The 20,567-nt window shown below is 45.9% G+C and overlaps 1 protein-coding gene across 2 annotated transcripts in view; it reads left to right on the forward strand.

Moving 5' to 3' along the window:
- The window catches only part of LOC101026682 (unconventional myosin-Ie), a 102,950-nt gene that overhangs the window by 61,172 nt on the left and 21,211 nt on the right, over positions 1 to 20,567 (forward strand). For both annotated transcript variants that reach the window (XM_031661249.1, XM_031661248.1), the window contains 6 exons: positions 3,141 to 3,255; positions 3,466 to 3,635; positions 5,656 to 5,801; positions 14,447 to 14,593; positions 16,464 to 16,621; positions 19,788 to 19,880. In XM_031661249.1, the coding sequence (XP_031517109.1) occupies positions 3,141 to 3,255; positions 3,466 to 3,635; positions 5,656 to 5,801; positions 14,447 to 14,593; positions 16,464 to 16,621; positions 19,788 to 19,880 (829 nt within the window). The remainder of the gene's footprint in view (positions 1 to 3,140; positions 3,256 to 3,465; positions 3,636 to 5,655; positions 5,802 to 14,446; positions 14,594 to 16,463; positions 16,622 to 19,787; positions 19,881 to 20,567) is intronic.

Below are 20,567 nucleotides of genomic sequence, written 5' to 3' on the forward strand. Positions count from 1 at the left end.
CCACTGTTCTGCCTGCCTCGTAGGATCAGCCTGAGACGCAGGAATGATAATGGCTATAACTGAATGGCTTTGTGAGACATCGAAATTATTAAATAAATAAGTGGCACACAGAGATGGAAGCCATTTATGAAACGTTTGTGGTAGCATTTTTCTACTTTGAGTTATTTGTAGCTTCACAAGAATTTTCATTTCCAAATATAAAGTGAAAATGTTGTGTCATTTGCCATTAAGCAACCCACAGAACAGTTCCTGTTCTTTCTAAAATGGGATGGAGTGATTTATCGGTACAATTGAGAACTCCTTGTTTCATACCCGCTTTTACTTTTCAGCTTGTGAGATTTTCATATATAATTAAAACAGCCTCAATATTTGTAATACTATTTTTTCTGATTCAGTTGCGTTGGAGGGGGTTATATTCAAAATCAAGATTTATTTTTGGCTGTCCTTTTCCTTGCCTTACACTCAATTGTGTTATTACCATTACTTGACTCTCCTTTCCCCCATCTTTGACATGTGCACTCACACACGCACACCATCACCTCTGCTCTCTCCCCTGCCCCAAACGCATACATCCCCATCTAGCCCTGACAGGCAAATACTTTCACAAAAGTTGGTTTTTAAAATCCGGCTGGGCACAGTGGCTCATGCCTGTAATCTCAACACGTTGGGAGGCTGAGTTGGGAAGATGACTTGAGGCCAGGAGTTCAAGACTGGGCAAGTCAGTTAGACCTCATCTCTACAAAAAAATTTAAAATTAGCTGGGTGTGGTGGTACGCGCCTGTTGTCCTAGCTACTCAGGAGGCTGAGGTCAGAGGATCACTTGAGCCCAGGAGTTCAAGGTTACAGTGTGCTATGATTGTACCACTGCAGTCCAGCCTGGGCAACAAATCAAGAAAGACCTTTTCTCTTAAAAAAAACAAAACAAAACAAAACAAAAACAGGAAAAGGAAAAAGAAAAAAAGAAAAACTACCATGTGGTTTTACCTTAATAGTAAATGTGCTGAATATACAAAATTACCTGTTTGCTTTAACAACCCCCATCATGGCTGGGCGCGGTGGCTCACGCCTGTAATCCCAGCACTTTGGGAGGCTGAGGCGGGCGAATCAAGAGGTCAGGAGATCAAGACCATCCTGGCTAACACGGTGAAACCCTGTCTCTACTGAAAATACAAAAAAAATTAGCCGGGCATGGTGGCGGGTGCCTGTAGTCCCAGCTACTCGGGAGACTGAGGCAGGAGAATGGGGCTTGAACCCGGGAGGCGGAGTTTGCAGTGAGCCGAGATTGCGCCACTGGACTCCAGCCTGGGCAACAGAGCGAGACTCTGTCTCAAAAAAAACCAAAAAAACAAAATCCACATCAGACACCATGGGGTTTGTTTTTGTTTTGTGTTACATGTATCCATGTCTTTTGGCTTTTCTCATTCAGGGTTGTTTTGTATGTTTTTCTGTTGTTGTTATTGTTTGGTTTGGTTTGGTTTTTATTCTCTCCTCATCTATGTTATCAAGGTTTTTTTTCTTGAACCTCCCTAATTTCTAACCCCCTGGACTTTTAAAAAGAAATCTAAAATCCAGCGAATCTTTGAGATAGTCTCTAGGAAGTTGGGAATCGTTTGCCTCTTCATCCTTTCTGAGTCACAAGTGTATTTTCTGTGATACGCCCAAAATAGTTCTGGGAAAGAAGGAAACAAGACTTACTCAGAAACCCAATACACAAGATAAGAAGTATCAATGGATATTCTTACAACAGGCAACTAACTGCAGGGCTCAGATTTTAAACTTTCTGTCCAGTTGCTCATCTGTGCATTCCACTTGGGGTTTAGAAATCCGTCCTTATGTCCATTATATACGGCACTGAAGCCGGGGGAATTACGTGGCCCCTCCCCTGGTGTCTGGAGTTTGGGTTGTTGTTTCTGCACAGATGGAGCTATGAGAAGGAGAGAAGTTGAGTGGCAGGAGAGGATAGGTCTGGCTCCCAAGCATATACCCGGCTAAACGGAGACAACAAATCAAGCCCAGCTGCCTTCAAACCACATTGGCTTGTTTACTTCTGGAACATTTTTGCAATGACTATTCATCATCTTTACTTTGCATTTTTATTGGTTGATTTTCTTTTTTTCCTAGAGAGTTATGGAAGCCACTCTCAAGGTAGATGAAAAGGTTTCCTACCATTTAACAGGTGGATCAAATGCAGGTTTACAGAGGAAGCTTTGCATGTCTAAATGAGGAGCCTGGCAGAGCCTGAAAGACCTAGGTTCACTTTCTAGCCCCACCCAGTCTTAGTTCCAGTTTTCTCATCTGGAAAACGGAGATGACAGAGTATGTGGCTCATGTAGCTGTGGTGTTGAATGAAACTGCGTGGAAATCATCTAGGGTGACTTCTGCCCCACAGTGGGCACTCGGCTCACTACAGCTGTTTGCTGTCGCTTTTATTATTCCAAAGCCTGGTTGAGGTGAACCTCAGCATTCATTGGTAAAATGGCCCGACTCTCAAGACCTGGCAGAGGCTGATGTGGCCCCTTAACAGCTCCAGCCCTCCTGGGCAAATCCAAGTCCTAACTAGCACACCTCAAGTCCAGCTCCAATCACTGTGGTTATTATCCTCGCTCCGCTGCTCCTTGGTGAATCCTGAGACAGGAAGTCTGTATTTTCTTGGAACTGAAAGTAGAGCAGCCCTCCTTCCACAGCAGCACAAGCCCTGCTCCTGCAGAAACTGGAAAATTCTGTTTAGAGGCTGCATGCCGAAATGCCGCACCAAACAACAGCAACAGCTCCACCTACTCCCTTGATCTGGCTTCCTAATAATATCTTTGGATGAAGGTGGGGGATAAGTGGAGAAGCGCTGAATCGCTCGTTTGAGTCTCACAGAGACTGTAGCAAGGCAGGGCAAGGTCCAACTGAATACACTCAGATTCTCCTATTTCCCATTGTTTTCCATTAAAAGAAAAAAGGTATAGGTCATTTTATAGTGGGAATAAACAACATGCCACAGTAAACATTTCATGTATTTGTTCATGAATCAGAGAAGTTGCTTCCTGTGCATGTCATTGTCGAAACTGAGTGTCCCTGGAATGACAAGAAAAGTAGTGTTCAGGGATTGGGGCTTGGGGCTTGGCTCACATTTGTCTTCTCTCCATTCACAGCTATTTCTTTTAGAAGAGATGAGAGAGAGAAAGTATGATGGATATGCTCGAGTGATACAGAAATCATGGAGGAAATTTGTGGCCCGGAAGAAATATGTTCAAATGAGAGAAGAAGGTATTTTAGCAATTTTGTTTCATTCATTTTAACAAATCTGAAGAGTAAATTTGAGCTTACGTGAAGTTCTAAGTTCCATTTTATTTTGCATATAATGTCATGCTACAAATACTGCATCATTTAGAGTTTATTTATATATTTTCACAGTATTTTCCTCCTTTTTCTGACTGACTTACCCTTCTTCCATCTTCACCCTCTTGGGAATCGTAGCCTCAGACATCTTACTGAACAAGAAGGAGAGAAGGAGAAACAGTATTAACAGGAACTTCATAGGGGATTACATTGGGATGGAGGAGCACCCAGAGCTCCAGCAGTTCGTGGGCAAGAGGGAGAAGATTGATTTTGCAGACACAGTCACCAAGTACGACAGGAGGTTCAAGGTACGTGCTGACTGCCCGCCTCTGAGATCACCGGATTCCTTACTTTTTTAAAAAAATAACTTGTTATTTTGCTTTTGTTGTTACCAAAGCAGAACATGGTCATTGTAGAAAAATTTAGAAAAAATATAAACCGAAAGAAAAATCGATACCTATGCCCAGAAACAATCACTGTTAACATTCTGTGTATATCCATATCTTTCAGAATGTTTTTATGAAAACATACATTTGTGTATTTAGTTTTACAAAAACTGAGATACATATTGCATGCTGTTTTATGTCCTGAGGTAGTTTTTTATTTGTTTGTTTAAATAATGCCAGGGAGAATTTTCAATAGTAATACAGGGAGCAATATAAGTTATTTTACGGCCGGGCGCGGTGGCTCAAGCCTGTAATCCCAGCACTTTGGGAGGCCGAGACGGGCGGATCACGAGGTCAGGAGATCGAGACCATCCTGGCTAACACGGTGAAACCCCGTCTCTACTAAAAAATACAAAAAACTAGCCGGGCGAGGTGGCGGGCATCTGTGTTCCCAGCTACTCGGGAGGCTGAGGCAGGAGAATGGCGTAAACCCGGGAGGCGGAGCTTGCAGTGAGCTGAGATCCGGCCACTGTACTCCAGTCTGGGCCACAGAGCCAGACTCCTTCTCAAAAAAAAAAAAAAAAAAGTTATTTTACATGGCTGCATAGTATTCCATTTTACAGATGCCTTATTATTTTTAACCAGTTTCTCATGAATCTATTTTTAGTGAGTTTTTCTTTTTTACTATCATAACTTCAATGAGCATATTTTCACACATCTTTGTATATCTATCTCTCTCCAAATATTTTTAGAAGAAATTGATAGGAGTGAAATTGTTGAATCAAAGGATTGAGAATATCAAGTAATATTGCAGAGTATCCTCACCCATTTTCCCAAAGTGGCTGATAAGTAAGGCTTTTCTAGCCACAGGAGAAACAGCTGATTTTTCACCTCCTCCCTTAGATACCTTTTGATAAAGTCTTGGTCCTAATAGACAAATCTGAAGTTTCAGAAGCTCATGGACCCATTAAGAGCTTTTGGTTTTTTGGCAGGGACAGGGAGGTAAAAAAAAAAAAAAAATGTAATGAAGTAAACAACAGAAGCACGATGTTATTTTCCTAAAACCAAACCGTTCCTTGCAACCTGTACATGGCCCCAGCTGCTGTGACGGCAGCTCTCAGTTTACACAGGTGCTTAGTTCTTGCAGCGGTACTCGTTATAAAGTGGTTACCCACAAATTCCCGAGTAGATTTATATTAGATTATTGAGAATTATCATTCAAATGACAATATGTCAGTATTTTAATAAGAAAATTTTAGGAACTCCCAAGAAAACACATGCAGACACCGCCGCCTGTTTAGAAACACGCTGTAGTGCATCCTTGGTAAGCTCGCCACAGCTGTTGGTGACTTCCCCTTTACAGCTGCTGTCCTGATGCATCAGGTGACTCCATGTGAGTTTGCCAGTTTTTAAGTCAAAAAGGGTGAAGCCATTTTTTACATGTCATCTTAATAATCACAAATAATGCCATCTTTTCCCATCATGGGTCCGGTCATGTGATGAAAGGAACAGCCGTCCCAACAGTAGTGAAGATTGACTGTCCAAGGCCGCTTCCCACTGTCCTGGTAACAGCAGTCCACCGTGTGAATGGTTGTCATCATATTGACCGTGTCTGTCCACCTTTTTTTGAGACGGAGTCTTGCTCCGTCACCCAGGCTGGAGTGCAATGGCGCAACCTCGGCTCACTGCAACCTCCACCTCCCAGGTTAAAATGATTCTCCTGCCTCAGCCTCCCAAGTAGCTGGGATTACAGGCACCCACCCCCACACCCAGCTAATTTTTGTATTTTCAGTAGAGACGGGGTTTCACCATGTTGGTCAGGCTGGTCTCGAACTCCTGATCTCAGGTGATCCACCCACCTCGGCCTCCCAAAGTGCTGGGATTACAGGTGTGAGCCACCGTGCCTGGCCTGTCCAGCTTCTTAAAGCTCCTCTCCTTACAGGGTGTAAAGCGAGACCTGCTTCTTACCCCAAAGTGCTTGTACTTAATCGGACGAGAAAAAGTCAAACAGGGCCCAGACAAGGGCCTGGTGAAAGAAGTCCTGAAGCGGAAAATCGAGATAGAACGGATCTTGTCTGTGTCCCTCAGGTGAGTGGCTGGAGGCGCAGAGGCAGGACTGCCCCATCTCGCCTCAGCATCACCGTCCGCTGTTCCACACAGCCAGGAGGAAGGCCGGGCGGGGCTCCCCTGCGGTCAGAATCATGATCAAGAGAATGGAATTTTCCTTGGTCCCAAAGGGAAGACTCCCTAGTCTCAGCGAGTCTTGATATGTCAGGAAGAAGGTACCAAGAACAGGTTGCCTCCGGACAGCTCCCCGAATCAACGGGACCCAGATCTATTGTAACCATAACATGTTAGAAATGAACCCAGTATATGGAGCACCTCCGAGAAGAATTTCTCTTGTTGCAATGGAGCCAAGGGTTCAGAGCTCTGTCCCCCAACCCACCTCGCCCAGGTTGGAAGCCTCACCCATTTCCCTGAGCAGAGGGTCCTGGAAGGGAAGTTTCTTTGGGACTTCCTTAGGGAGTGCAAGTTGGTCTCCATTCTCTGTAGTCCTGGAGTCATCGCGAGATGCTCTCTTTGCTCCAGTTCTCAGGCAGTGGGGAGTGGTGTTTGCTTCCACAAGGCCTCAGGCAGGGCCCTTGCTCTTCTCGGCAGCACCTTGGCTTCCTTTCGGCAGAAGGGCTCCTCTGTCAGCTGTCAGAGCATCTCCTCCGTCACTGGGACCTAGGCTAGGAGTTCTTAGCATGGGAGGTTTTCCCATGCTAAGAAGTCCTCCCATGCTAAGAACTCCTAGACTAGGAGTCATCCCATGCTAAGTCCTCCCAAAGTCCTCCCATGGTAAGAACTCCTAGACTAAGTTCCTCTGACAGAGGAAATCCTCGCAATCCATGAAAGCTAAGAATGGAAGAAAGGCCTCCTCGAGCCCCATAGCTTCCTCCAAGAATCATGTCCCTGGGCCTCTGAGGCTAACACTACTTTGGTCAGGAAAAGCTTTGGGTCATTGCATTAGAGATGTTCTGCTCTCACATGAACATGGAATTGGGACGCCTCTCAAACTCTTACTCCACACAGAAGACGAAACTGCTGCGCTCAGGAAAAACCAGGGGTTTGATGTGCTCAGGCGTCTGACCTACCGAGCTGGAAATCCTAGCTCCAGTCTGATAATCCAAAGCAGATTTCTCGTTGCGTCTATTCTTGCCTGTGTCTCTGTGGTTTCTGATTCTATCTGTTCCTAATTTCCCTGGATAAAGGGCCAGGCGGTGGAGGGCAGTTAAGTATGTCAAACATGCCAACTCAGGATGTGGTAAAGTTGCTAAGCAGATGAGTCCACAGTGTCCATTTTGCAGCCCCTCCTCAGGTAGGTTTCAAGGCCATTGGTTTTTTTAAAAAAAGCTCTAGGCGCTGACTGGTTTTCAGAAGGTCTTCCTGAACATTCAGCTCACTGGCTGGGTCCCAAGCTGAGCGGGGCAGTGCCTGCTGGCCACACTCTTCCTAGCTAGCTGGGCCCTGAGGTTGCCCTGGGAACCCAACAGGAAGCTCCTTGCTTGTCATCGCATGGGGACCTGCCATGCCTGGACTAAGCCAGGTTGGCCACAACGTGCTTGGCAGGCACCCTAGGTGAAGGTCAGGGAACCACAGCTCTAGGGCACGTGTAGTCACTGTGCTGAGAGTGACTTTGTGTGTTATTGCCCGGGTCTGTCTTCAGTCCCTCAGACCCCTGGTGGAGAGCTCATGACTGGGACCATAAATTATCCTCATCGAGCTACATTTGTGTGGTTCTTTTGTTTTGTTTTGTTTTGTTTAGACAGAGTCTCGCTCTGTCACCCAGGCTGGAGTGCAGTGGCGTGATCTCAGCTCACTGCAACTTCTGCCTCCTGGGTCCAAGTGATTCTCCCACCTCAGGCTCCAGAGTATCTGGGATTACAGGCGTTGGCCACCACCCCTGGCTAATGTTTGTATTTTTAGTAGAGACAAGGTTTCACCATGTTGGCCAGGCTAGTCTCGAACTCCTGACTTCAAGCAATCCACCCACCTTGGCCTCCCCAAGTGCTGGGATTAGAAGTGTGAGCCACCGTGCCTGGCCTTGAGCTACACTTGTATCAAGCACTTTGACACTTACTATCTTATCGGTAAGTCCTTGAGAGGGTCATCAAGCAGGGACTATAGGGACTGTTCACACTCAAATTTCTTCCTTTTATTTTGTTTTTTGTTTGTTGTCTTCTTTTACAGCCTCTGGGGATATAATCTCTTATGGTAATACCAGCTGCTTTTTCTTCTTCCTCTTCAGTATTCATCATCTGGAAGGTTCCTTTCTTGTGGTCTTTCCTTTTTAGAGGCTGTAGTAAAATGAGGTACTTAGCCTAAAAGTTTTTCTGATTCTAAGGAAAATAAAAGAAAGTGTGAGTCATTTGAACTTGTGATGTCTGCGTATTGCAGTCACTGAACCTCACACTTGCCAAGATGAGTAACAGTGTTCCCTCATTTCTTTATACTTGAGTTAGGCCAGTAATCAGAACCAAGTTAGGAAAGCAACCAGAGGGTGATGTGTGTGCAGAATCGAACCCAGAGTGGAAATTAATTCTGGTACCAGACTACTGAACGTGCGTGTGTGTTCTCAAAATACTTCAGTACTGGCATAGAGAAGGATTTTAACAGTTGTCTTGTACTTCAGGAAAAAAGCCGCAACATCTGTATGTGTTTTTCAGTATTTCTGAGATTGACTAGTTGACTATTGGCTGGAATGATATCAACATATGGCCTCCTAGTTACGATTTATCCAAGTATCCTATAAGCTTGATCTTAGCCCATCTCTAACTCTTATAACTAATGTCAATGCACAGTGGGCCTACATCTCCCTATTCAAACCAACCAACCATTTAGTGGAAGTTATGATACAAGGGAAATGTGAGCATGACTAAATATTTGGTCTGAAGAATTTATTGTTTATTTCTGTAGGTGTGATAATGGTTTTGTGGTTAATTTTATATAAAGAGACGTTATCTTTTAATGATATATACTGAAACATTTGAGGATAAAATGAAGGCTGAGCGCAGCGACCCATGCCTGTAATCCCAGCACTTTGGGAGACCAAGGCAGGAGGATCACTTGACCCCAGGAGGTTTGGGACCCACCTGGGCAACATAGTAAGACCCCATCTCTACAAAAAATGTAAAAATTAGCCAGGAGTGGCGGTACATGCCCGTGGTCCCAGCTACTCCGGAAGCTGAGGTGGGAGGATTGCTTGAGCTCAGCGGGTCAAGACTGCAATGAGTCATGATCACACCACTGCACTCCAGCCTGGGCAACAGAGTGAGACCTTGTCTCAAGTAAAAATAATATCATAGTCTTTACTTTGGTTTAAAATAACCTGGAAGTTATTTTAAAGTGGAAGCGGAGAGAGTGACGTTGTAGATAATTGTGATTATCCATGGATTGGTGCTTGAAATCTGACATGTGGTTCATTCTACTATACTACTTTTTATTTTTTCGAGACAGGGTCTCACTTTGCCACCCAGGCTGGAGTGCAGTGGCACAATCTCGGCTCACTGCAGCCTTGACCTCCAGGTTCAAGCGACCCTCCCACCTCAGTCTTCTAAGTAGCTGAAACTTCAGGCAGGTACCACCGCTCCCGGCTAATTTTTGTATTTTTTGTAGAGACAGGGTTTCCCCATGTTACCCAGGCTGGTCTCCAACTCCTGGGCTCACAGAATCTACCCACCTCAGCCTCCCAAAGTGCTAGGATTACAGGCATGAGCCACTGTGCCCGGCCCTACTATCCTACTTGTTTACAATTTAGAATTTTCTATAATAAAATGTTTTTCTAATCCTCCAGTAGACATTAAATTTTTAGAAGTCTTTATCTTTTCTAAACATACTGATATATGTCTAGTTGAATTACGGTTAACATTTTTTTTGAAGCTTTCATTTACAAGAAAGAATAGGATCACAACAGGTAGAAACAGGGCCAATAGCTCAGAGAGATATTAAGACTGTAGTTTGTCAAAGGGACTCCAGGATAATTTGATCAGGAGAAATCCTTATTTAAATAAATTTAGGCTGGGTGCGGTGGCTCATACCTGTAATCCCAGCACTTTGGGAGGCTGAGGCGGGCCGATCGCTTGAGGTCAGGAGTTCAAGATCAGCCTGGCCAACATGGCAAAACCCCCTCTCTACTAAAAACACAAAAAAATTAGTTGGGCGTGGTGGCGGGCGCCTGTAATCCCAGCTACTTAGGAGGCTGAGGCAGGAGAATCGCTTGAGCCTGGGGGCAGAGGGTGCAGTGAGCTGAGATCACACCACTGCACTCCAGCCTAGGCAACAGAGCAAGACTCTGTCTCAAAAAAAAAAAAAATTAAAATTAAAGTGAAACACTGATGCTTGCATTTCTGGCTTCATTGGAGACTTGGGAAGAGTGTCAGGAGGTCACATACCAACACAGAGTTGAGACACAGGATTTCTGAGGCTTGTGGTGGCTGCTGACAGAAGGCCATGCCTGGGTTTTTGAAGGATCCTCCCAGAGTTGCTTCTTGTTCAGCTACTGACCTGGCCCCAGTCTTATTTGAAAAACAAGGAATCTTATTTGAAAAACTCAATTCCACTCATTACCACAGGTGTAATGACCCATGTTCTTGGCTTTGCTATTGTAGGTGTCGAGTTCGGGGCCATGGAAGCTCTTATTTGGGGCCCTCTGATGAGGCTTGTCGTTTTTCTTCTCATTCTGGTAGCTGACCACAAGAAGGATGAGACCAAAAGTTGTGTGGCTGGCTGTCTAGGTTAACAGATTTTCCAGTACTTGTCTCCAATGGGAAAAACAACCCGTAAGACGGTGCTTTAGACAAAGGCTGCAGCTCCCTGGTCACAACATTCTTGCCCAGAATGTTTCCTTGCCTGAATCCCCTAACTTTCTGGCAGTAAAAACAGCCCACCTCACTGCCTGTCCTGCTGACCTGAAGCATTACTGGCATCGTGGCTTGCTGGGGCCTGTAAGCACTGGGAACCTGGAAGTTGTCAGCATCATGGGATTGAACACCTACCTGGTGCTGAGCCCTGGTTTTCGAAGGTGGATGAGGCACAGTCACTGCCTTGGGAAGCTCCTCTCATTCTGGAAGGGGGAACAGACAGCTGAGTAAACATGTGCCTTACTACAAGTGTTCCCAGCGTGATTTAAAGGATACTCTTGGGACTCAAAAGAGGAGAGTGGGTCTTTGCACCTGCAGGTCAGGTGAAGCTTCTTTGAGCCGGACACATCACTGCTGAGGCCTGCACCTGCGTCCAGGCTTTCTCAGAGAAATGAAGAAGGTTCTGAAACTGGTGCCCCTGGTTTCTCTGAGTGGTAGAATTCTGGGCCAGGTTTATTTTCTTCTTGATTCGCCTCCATATCTTCCAGTTTACTAAAAGCAGCATATTTCATAAGCAGGAAAGACTTTTGTAAAAGCTTAAATAAAGGCAGGGCTATCCTTGGAAATTGCCTTTTCAGCTTAAAAAAAAAAAAAAACTCCTTCAGGACTTTCCTTGGTGTTTTGTAACTACATTTCTGTGAAAAGATATATTGGTTAAGAGAGTAAAACAAGATTTTCTAGTGTTGTCAGCAATACAACAGTAAGCCACAAAGACGGAGGGAAAAAAAAACAAGGGCAGATCCAAACCAGAGACTAGGAAGAGGTCTTCCAACACAGGGTACAGCGTCAAACATCTGTAAGGAATTGCAGCATAGGAATAAGTCAGGGGTGAAGTCCAAAGATAAGTCTGACTTTTTAGAATAAATAAACACAAAAGCTTTGTTTTCAGGTCCAGGAGCATGGGCTGAGGAGAGCAGAATGAGCTGAGACCCTGGCCTGGGTGAAGCTGGTCTGCCTGGCTCCAATGCCTGGATCACTGAAGGGAGGGGACTTTGGATTTGATGGTTAAAGTCAAAGTGTCCAAACACATCTCTTCTCATTTCTAGATTCATGCTGATAATTGACCTGGAAGTTTTGGCCCGCTTGCTTTTTTTGTTATGATAATAATGAAACTCCTAATAAATCTAAGCACATTAAACCAGTCAAGGTGACTTGTGCTGGGCTCATTTAGCCCTGTTGAATAATCAGCATCCTGCCACAGTTCAGTCAGGCAAGCAGGCATGATCAGACATGCCAGAGAGAGCTTTGAGCAAACCGCCAACACAGGGAGGAGTTTCATTCCCCACCCCAGAGGCCAAAAAGTGGAGCTTCTTGTTTCACTCTGGTCTATTGCATGCGCTTTACCTATTGCAGCCGTGTTCTTTCACCTGGGCTAGGGTGCTAGGAGGCTTAGACTTTACTAATTCAAAATGACTTGGAAGAGCTCTTTTGAGCAGCTTTTCATAAGTGCTTTTTGGAGTTTTGGATTGCTGGCTGTCCCTTTAAAGGGAGGGAGGAGGTGCTTGTTCCCAGGCACTGTAGAACTGGCATGTTGGCCCTGAGTTGCCTTTGCATGCACTGTTGACTGATGGAGATGAAAACTGTCTGTTGTTTAAACCACTGGTTGTCAAGGTTTATCCTTGATCCCAGCTATCACAGGAGTGGGCAAGAAGCATGGCTATGATATGGGGATGTCTGAAAACAAACATCTGGGGTAATGATAATGACCAAGTGCTCCTCCCAAATGGCCATTATTTGGTAAACCAAATAAACCACGGTAAAGTGTTCTGACTTCACATCCAAGGGAAAGTTTGGCTGCTCTTCAGGAAGCTGGCCATGAAAGGGCCAAGCTCCTTTCCCCTGACGCTGGCCTCTTGCTTCCAGTGAACTCCATGCACCGCCCCACCCCACCCCCATGGTTTGTGCATGCTGCCATTCTATGCCTTCCTATTCAATTGTGCTGCAGTTCCTTCAACCTCTTTTTCTCCTGTGGATTACCAAGCTCCTTTCCTGTAGGAGGACTGAAAGTGCATAATTTGAAAAAAAAAAAAAAAAAAAGAGAATTTAGTTTTTACAGTTCTAGAGACCGGGACGTCCGAGGTCAAGGTGCAGGCAGATCTGGTGTCTGCTGAAGGCCACTGTCTTCTTTATAGATGGCACCTCTTGTTGTGTCCTCACATGGGAGAAGGATAGAAAGGGCAAAGCACTCCTGTAAGGTCACGAATCCAATTCGTGAGGACCCATTCCTTGTAACTTAATCACCTCCTTAAGACCACACTTCTTAATACTAGCACATTGGTGAATAAGCTTCAACATCAGACCAAGGTAGAGGCTGTGGCTACGGCTACTGGTTCCATCAGCTCCGGGTCACTAGCTCCCTGTCTCAGGCCGGAGAGAAGGTTCCTGACAAGCCTGGGAGAGTCCACCAAGATTCTCTGTCCAAGGGAGCCCTGTGATCCCAACAAGGGCCCAGCCCCTACCTTGACCTGTGAATGGGGCTGAACAGGGATAGCACAGGAGTTTCCTTTTAAGTGGGTCAGATTTTACATGGAAGGAGGATCCTGGGTCTCAAAGATTCTCTACAGCTCAGTCCTCTGTGTGGTCCCCTTGCCTCATCATCTGGCTTTGTCACAGCCTGGTAATCCCACTGGTGCAGTGACAGCAGGAGCTCCGAGAGCAGAGCAGAGCTCGTGAGCCATGCTGCAGGGCTCTGGGTGTTCAAAGAACCGTGTCTGTGGCGCTTGGAGAGACTAAAATGTGACCATGGTCAATTCACTGAAGCAGGTTTGCCTAATTTGTTTCTAATGCCTGGGAAAATGCTTACAATCCCTAATGAAATCTCATTCTTCAAAGGGCTGTTTTCGGTATTTGGCAGTGGTACTTGCAGATACTCATAAACTTATATATTACAGCCTTTAGGGTGGTGGCCCCATTCACCTGAGTGATAAATCTAACAAAGAATGCAAATTCTCAATTACACACATTGTCGCTTTCTACCAAGCCTAGCCAGGCCTGAAGATGGAACTTTTTCTCACCAACCTCCCCTGACCACCAGGCATTTCCTCAGCGCTGGGTCTGCCTCAGCGTCTCTCTGCCATCACCCTTTAGCTCCTAACACCTGCTCCCCTCCAGGCATAAATTTCTGCACAATCTCACCCTGTCCAAACATGTGCTTCCTACAAAGGTGTGTTCTCTCCTTGTCTGACAAAATTCATTAGCTTGAAGGTGATGATTTTTGCTTGTTTGCTGTTTGTCCATCTGACCTTTGCATCTCTGAACTTGGACGTGTCTGTACATTCTAGTAGCTCCTGGCTTGCAGTGTCCGCAGAGCACTGTTTGCCAGAAGGTTCTTAGTAAGTACCTTGAAGTCCAGGACATTGGCTTCCCTCTTGATAACCGAGCTTATAATTCTTCAAGTTCAAATTTACTACAATAGCTACAACCATATCATAAATTATACTAATACTAACTTGGAACTTAAATGTAGAGTTATCCCTTTTCAGCTGCATTCTATTCACAACGTTCTGGATTTTTATGGTCTTAACACAAGTTGGATTTGAAAATGGATTTTTTAAAAATATGGGCTAAATTGTCCTTAAGTTCCTCATTTTAAAAATCATGTGGAAAAAGTACTTTGATTATCCTTTTGTTGGGCTATAAACTTTCTTTGAAAGCAGATTTCAGCAATCTCATTATGTAATTCCATTGTAGTTGGTTTTTGTTTGAAAGATTATTACTATAGAAAGACTAAAATCTTAGCACTATCTTGCAGGATTTTTAAAATGGAAGGAAAAAAATAGAGTAAACAGAAGCACAGCTTTCACCAAGTGTGTTTGTCCAATCTCTTTACAGTACTATGCAGGATGACATTTTTATTCTCCATGAGCAAGAGTATGACAGTTTGCTTGAATCTGTCTTCAAAACTGAATTCCTAAGCCTCTTAGCAAAGCGTTACGAGGAGAAAACCCAGAAGCAACTACCTCTGAAATTCAGCAATACGTAAGTCCGGATCTGGGACCCAAGCTTCTGCGTGTAGCTAAAAAGGGGCCTTGATCGCACCCCTGGGATTCAGGATGGGGCTGGGGGAGGCTTGCAAGGAGGAGAGTGGGGTCTGGCTGGCCCCAGTGGAGCCTTAGAGCCTGCAGAAGACAGTCTGGATAGCAGTCACAGACTTGGAAAAGGTTACTTTTGCATTTCTGTGAAATAATGACTTCATAGACTAGTGTATTTTATCATTTAGACAAAAACCTCCTAAATGAGGCAGACAAAGGCAGATTTTTATGTCTCACCCAAAAATAGGGTTTTTAATTTAGCAGAGCAGATAGGAGTAGAATCAGGCTGGAAGCAGATGAAAGTGACAAAGGTGGGGGCATAAATTCCCCAAACCAATGCATAATAAAACCTATTTATTGGTAGGGCCTCTGGGGGCTTGAGGACTATAGGTGGCCAATGTGTTGTGTAGGTGGCTCACCTTCCCTTCTTTTTTTTTGAGATGGAGTCTCGTTCTGTTGCCCAGGCTGGACCTCTGCCTCCCATGTTCAAGCAATTCTCCTGCCTCAGCCTCCTGAGTAGCTAGGATTACAGGTGCTCACCACCATACCTGGCTAATTTTTTGTATTTTTAGTAGATACGGGGTTTCACCATGTTGGCCAGGCTGGTCTTGAACTCCCAACCTAAAGTCATCCACCCATGTTGGCCTCCCAAAGTGCTGGTGTCACAGGCTTGAGCCACCATGCCTGGCCTCACCTTCATTTCTTTTGGCAACATGACCTAATGGACCAGGTACTGGCATACTGTTGACCCTCTAATCTCAGATTTGCTGAGTACAAGTTATTTAGCTAGTCTGGACAATATAGTAAGACCACATCTCTACAAAAAGTAAAAAATTAAAAAAAAAAATTAGCCGGGTATGGTGGTGCATGCCTGTAGTCCCAGCTACACGGGAGGCTGAGATGGGAGGATACTTGAGCCCAGGAGGCAGAGATTGCAGTGAGCTGAGACTGCGCCTCTACACGCCAGCCTGGGCAACAGAGCAAGACCTTGTCTAAAACACAGAAAGAAAGTTATTTAGCTTTTCTTTTTAAATGTCCCCATCTATAAAATGGGAATATCCTCCATCTTTTCCCAGCTACAAGAATGAGGCCAAGACAAAGCCTTAATATCATGATGAGGGAAACTTATAATAGGCAGCTACTTAAAATTATGATTTTTCCTTCTTATGATATGAGAAAATATAAGTTAAAAGCAGAATAAGGATTGCATAATGCAGGCATATGGGCAATACAGAAGCATTAAAACTGGCTGGTGAGTTTGGGAAGTGCAGGTAAATCCTGTCTTCTATTTGGATCTTGGTTGCTAGTGTGTCTTTTTCCTCCCCGGGTGGGATGTCATGGTGCAAGAACAGTACGGGACTAAACAAAGCCAGGTTCTGTGCTAAAGAGTCTTCAAGCTGGCCTGGGTCTGGCATCTGTCAGTCCTCCACAAGCACAGGAGCAGGGACAACAGCTGGAAGCACAATGACAGCACAGCGGTGTGACCTGGAAATTGTCTCTTTCCTCTGTCCCCTCAGCAGGTGCCCCTGAGGCCACCTGACAGAGTGGCACTGGCACATTAGCGAGGTGTACCTCCCTCACCACCCGGTGTCTCATGGTACCGGGCCTCAGATGCTCCTGCTTCTGGCTCATTGTCATGCGGCGACAGTGCCACCCCATGGATGCGGTGCACATCCTCAGGGCCCTGCCCCGGTGTGGATTGTCCGGTCTTGCCTCATGTTTATGCTTTTCCAGCAGCAGAACTCCGTGGCAGGATCTCTGAGCACCGTTTTCTCACTGCTTCCTTCGACCTGTTAACCCCAGTGTGCTTTTTGCAGGCTTGAACTGAAGTTGAAAAAGGAGAACTGGGGTCCCTGGAGTGCGGGGGGCTCCCGGCAAGTGCAGTTCCACCAAGGCTTTGGGGACCTGGCTGTACTCAAGCCCAGTAACAAAGTGCTGCAGGTCAGCATTGGACCTGGACTGCCCAAGAACTCCCGTAAGTGCTCCATGGGCCCTGCGGCCAGAACTGCCGCCGCTCACCCGAGTCTCCTGAGCGAATGCTGAAAACGTGTGCACAGATGTGGGGGCTGAGAATCAGTACACCTGCTGCTTCTTGGGGCTCAGGCTTTCTTCAGAATGGAACATTTCAAACTAAAGCAACAGCAAGGAAAATGAGCAGGTTAAAAGTTTCTGAGGGACTTAGTACTTATGTGTCAGTATACCTGGCATTACAATATTGTGATTAAAACAAATCAGAGTTCGTTAGCTTCAAATTTCCCCTCCCTTTCCAGTCAGATCTTGTCCACAATACCAACATCATCCTCTATGCCACCTTTAAAGAAATTGACTGGGCCAGGCGCAGTGGCTCACACCTATAATCCTGGCACTTTGGGAGGCCAAGGCCGGACGATCGCTTGAACCCAAGAGTTCTAGACCAGCGTGAGTAACATGGTAAAATCCTGTCTCCACACACAAAAATAAAAATACAAAAATTAGCCAGGCATGGTGGTGCACACCTGTAGTCCCAGCCACTTGAGAGACTGAGGTGGGACGATGGCTTACGCCTGGGAGGTCAGGGCTGCAGTAGCCTGGGTGACAGAGCAAGACCTTGTCTCATTAAGAAAAAGAAGACACTTTGGGAGGCCGAGACGGGCGGATCACGAGGTCAGGAGATTGAGACCATCCTGGCTAACACGGTGAAACCCCGTCTCTACTAAAAAATACAAAAAAACTAGCCAGGCGAGGTGGCGGGCGCCTGTAGTCCCAGCTACTCGGGAGGCTGAGGCAGGAGAATGGCGTAAACCCGGGAGGCGGAGCTTGCAGCCAGCGGAGATCACGCCACTAAGAAATAAAACACCACACACATACACACACGCACACACACACATACACACACAGACACATGCACTACCTCAAACCCCAGTCTAACTCCTTCCCTGGCCTTTGATTCTTTTTCTATTTATAATTGGTATTTATAACTTATATCTATAGTACACAGCATAGAATAATATATGCTATGTATACTGTGATATTGTTCTAAAATTTGGCCTGTGTGTTTGATCACACACATGAAGATGCCATATGTAAAATAACTGTGTCTAGGGCAGGCACAGTGGCTCATGCCTGTAATCCCAGCACTTTGGGAGGCCGAGGCAGGTGGATCAGCTGAGGTCAGGAGTTCGAGACCAGCCTGACCAACACCCCGTCTCTATGAAATGCAAAAAACTAACAGGGTGTGGTGGCGTATGCCTGTAGTCCCAGCTCCTTGGGAGGCTGAGGCCGGAGAATTGCTTGAACCCAGGAGGCGGAGGTTGCAGTGAGCCAAGATCACGCCACTGTACTCCAGCCTGGGCAACAAGAGCAAAACTCTACCTCAAAAATTAATTGATTAATTAATTAGCAATTTCTCAAATCCATCTGCAAAGGTACACCTTAACATGTTCTCTAACATATTAGTACAATACCAATAAATGCCATCATTTTTTTTTTTTTTGAGACGGAGTCTCGCTCTGTCACCCAGGCTGGAGTGCAGTGGCCGGATCTCAGCTCACTGCAAGCTCCGCCACCCATTCTCCTGCCTCAGCCTCCCGAGTAGTTGGGACTACAGGCGCCCGCCACCACGCCAAGCTAGTTTTTTGTATTTTTTTAGTAGAGACAGGGTTTCACCATGTTAGCCAGGATGGTCTTGATCTCCTGACCTCGTGATCCGCCTGTCTCGGCCTCCCAAAGTGCTGGGATTACAGGCGTGAGCCACCGCGCCCGGCCCATCATATTTTTATATGTGTAGAGCCACCACTCAGGAAATGTTGGTGTATGTCTGTGTATCCGTTAGTACTTGCAGAAAACAGACAGCAACTTTTCAGGGGATTTCTGAAGAGACTTTTCAAGAAAAAGATGTGGACAGGGTTTAGGGAACAAAGTAGGGACCCAGGGAAAAGGAACAGCGGGAGATCATTGTTATCTGCAAACCTGAAGCAGCAGAGGGAGGAACGAGGTGAACTGAAGGCTGTATAGGCAGGAAGGAGGCACATGAAGTCCCCCTACCTCCCTCCTGACATTCTAGTCTACTGCCAGTGCCTCCTGTTGGCCTGGCCTATAGGCCTCACCCCACTGGAAGGCAGAGGCCTGGCTGTCCACAGGGCTCAGACCGCAGGGCATGGAGCCAGGCAAAGAAAGGCTGCAAATAACCAGCAGGCGGTGTGTGTGCAGCAGGCCCCAGAGTGGAAACTGCCCAATAGGTGTTGGATTCTACCTTATTTGGGGTGGAGAGAGCGGCCTAGGTACTGGGAGGGAAGCGCCCAACAGGCCACATCCGTTTGCCCCTGGTCCCACGTGGTTGGTTCTCCCAGGCCCCAGAGCTACAGCTCCTCTGCTGTGTCTGCAGTGTGCACCTTGTCACCTCCCACCCTTCTCTATTCTTCAGCTCTTCTCTTTATAAGAAATTCCCTCTGCACCCCTCTTCCAGCTGGTTTAATCCTACCTTCCTTCCTGTTCCACTCGAGACCCTATTTATTGATTTTCTTCCCCACATAGATGTCTCTGCAGAGATCTCCTCTGGCTCCTCTGGCCCTGCTGTCCAGCCCTGACTGTGACCCACAGTGTGTTCCTTTGGCCCCAGCTTGTTGCTAATTCTTCATGTCTGTGTCAAGGGTACAAGTCTGCTTCTACTCCTTGTGGTCTCTTTGTTTAGTTCAAGGACCGTAGAACACACACTCTTGCGTGAAAGGCCCTTGACATAGGCAGGCGTGCAGTCAGCGCCGGAACGGGCTTCCTGCCAACCCCGGTGACCCACAGCGTTAGTGAACCTGCTCAGCCACTTAGCGTGTAGAACATGAATGCAAATGTTAAAATGTTCCGTCTGTCTCAAAAAGTCTGCAGAAATAGAAACACCTTTGTAAGATGATCAGCCCTTCTTTAAAAGCCACGGTCTAACATTTCAAAAGTGTACCTCTATAAACCTATCCTCCAGCCCCTCCCACCCAGTGGCTACCATTACATACTTCCCTCAACTGCCCCTTCTCCGCTGCAACTGTTCTCCTGCAGATCCACCTGAGAACTGGAATCCAAGCTTCTCAAAAATTTTCCATATGCAAAGAACCATGAGGATCCATAAAACCAACCTGTAGCGCTGATTTTAACTTTGTCTTGCTTGTTTATTTCAGGTCCTACCAGAAGGAACACTACCCAAAATAGAGGTTATTCCGGTGGGACTCAAAATGCCAACTACCCAATGAGAGCGGCCCCTCCTCCCCCAGGTAAGCCAGCCATGTACCATAGTCTGGGACCACTAAATCTGGACCCACAACATAAAATATGTTTGGGAAGAAACCCATTAGCAGATCAATGCACACATATTAACCAGGCATGGACCATTTCAGTGCCAGATGTACAACGCAGCAGCTCTGCTGGAGACCTCACAATTCAGAAAAGTAGGAGTCAGTGAGACTGAGCTGCGGCTGAGTTCGCAATCTGGATTTCATTACTTCGAAATATTGCTCTCTTAGGAAAGGCTTCTGACAGAGAGAAAGGAGTTCTTGTCCGTGACAACTAGACTGTTGTCAGCTTTTAAGACACAGGATGCTGCTTTACGGAAATAGGCGTTTGTCAGGTCTAACCACACCACCACTACCCAGCTCTGGCCAAATACCACTACAGTAGCCCCGGCTTATCCGCGGAGGATGCATTCCGAGACCCCCACTGGGAGCTTGAAAATGCAGATATTACCAAAACCTATCTATACTTTTCCAGTTTGAGTTTTCCACAAAACCAGCAGAAATTTTTTTCCTTCTTCACAATGTTACAGATAGAAGATTCGTTGTTACTGTAGATCTTAGCAACTTCTGCATAATTTTTTATCCTCAGTAAGTTGAGAACTTTCACCCTTTCACTTAAAGGAAGCGCTTAATGGCTTCTCTTTGGCATATCCAAATTGCCAGCTTCCT

The sequence above is a fragment of the Papio anubis genome, unplaced genomic scaffold (genome assembly GCF_008728515.1).
Source record: "Papio anubis isolate 15944 unplaced genomic scaffold, Panubis1.0 scaffold117, whole genome shotgun sequence".
Taxonomy (NCBI): domain Eukaryota; kingdom Metazoa; phylum Chordata; class Mammalia; order Primates; family Cercopithecidae; genus Papio; species Papio anubis.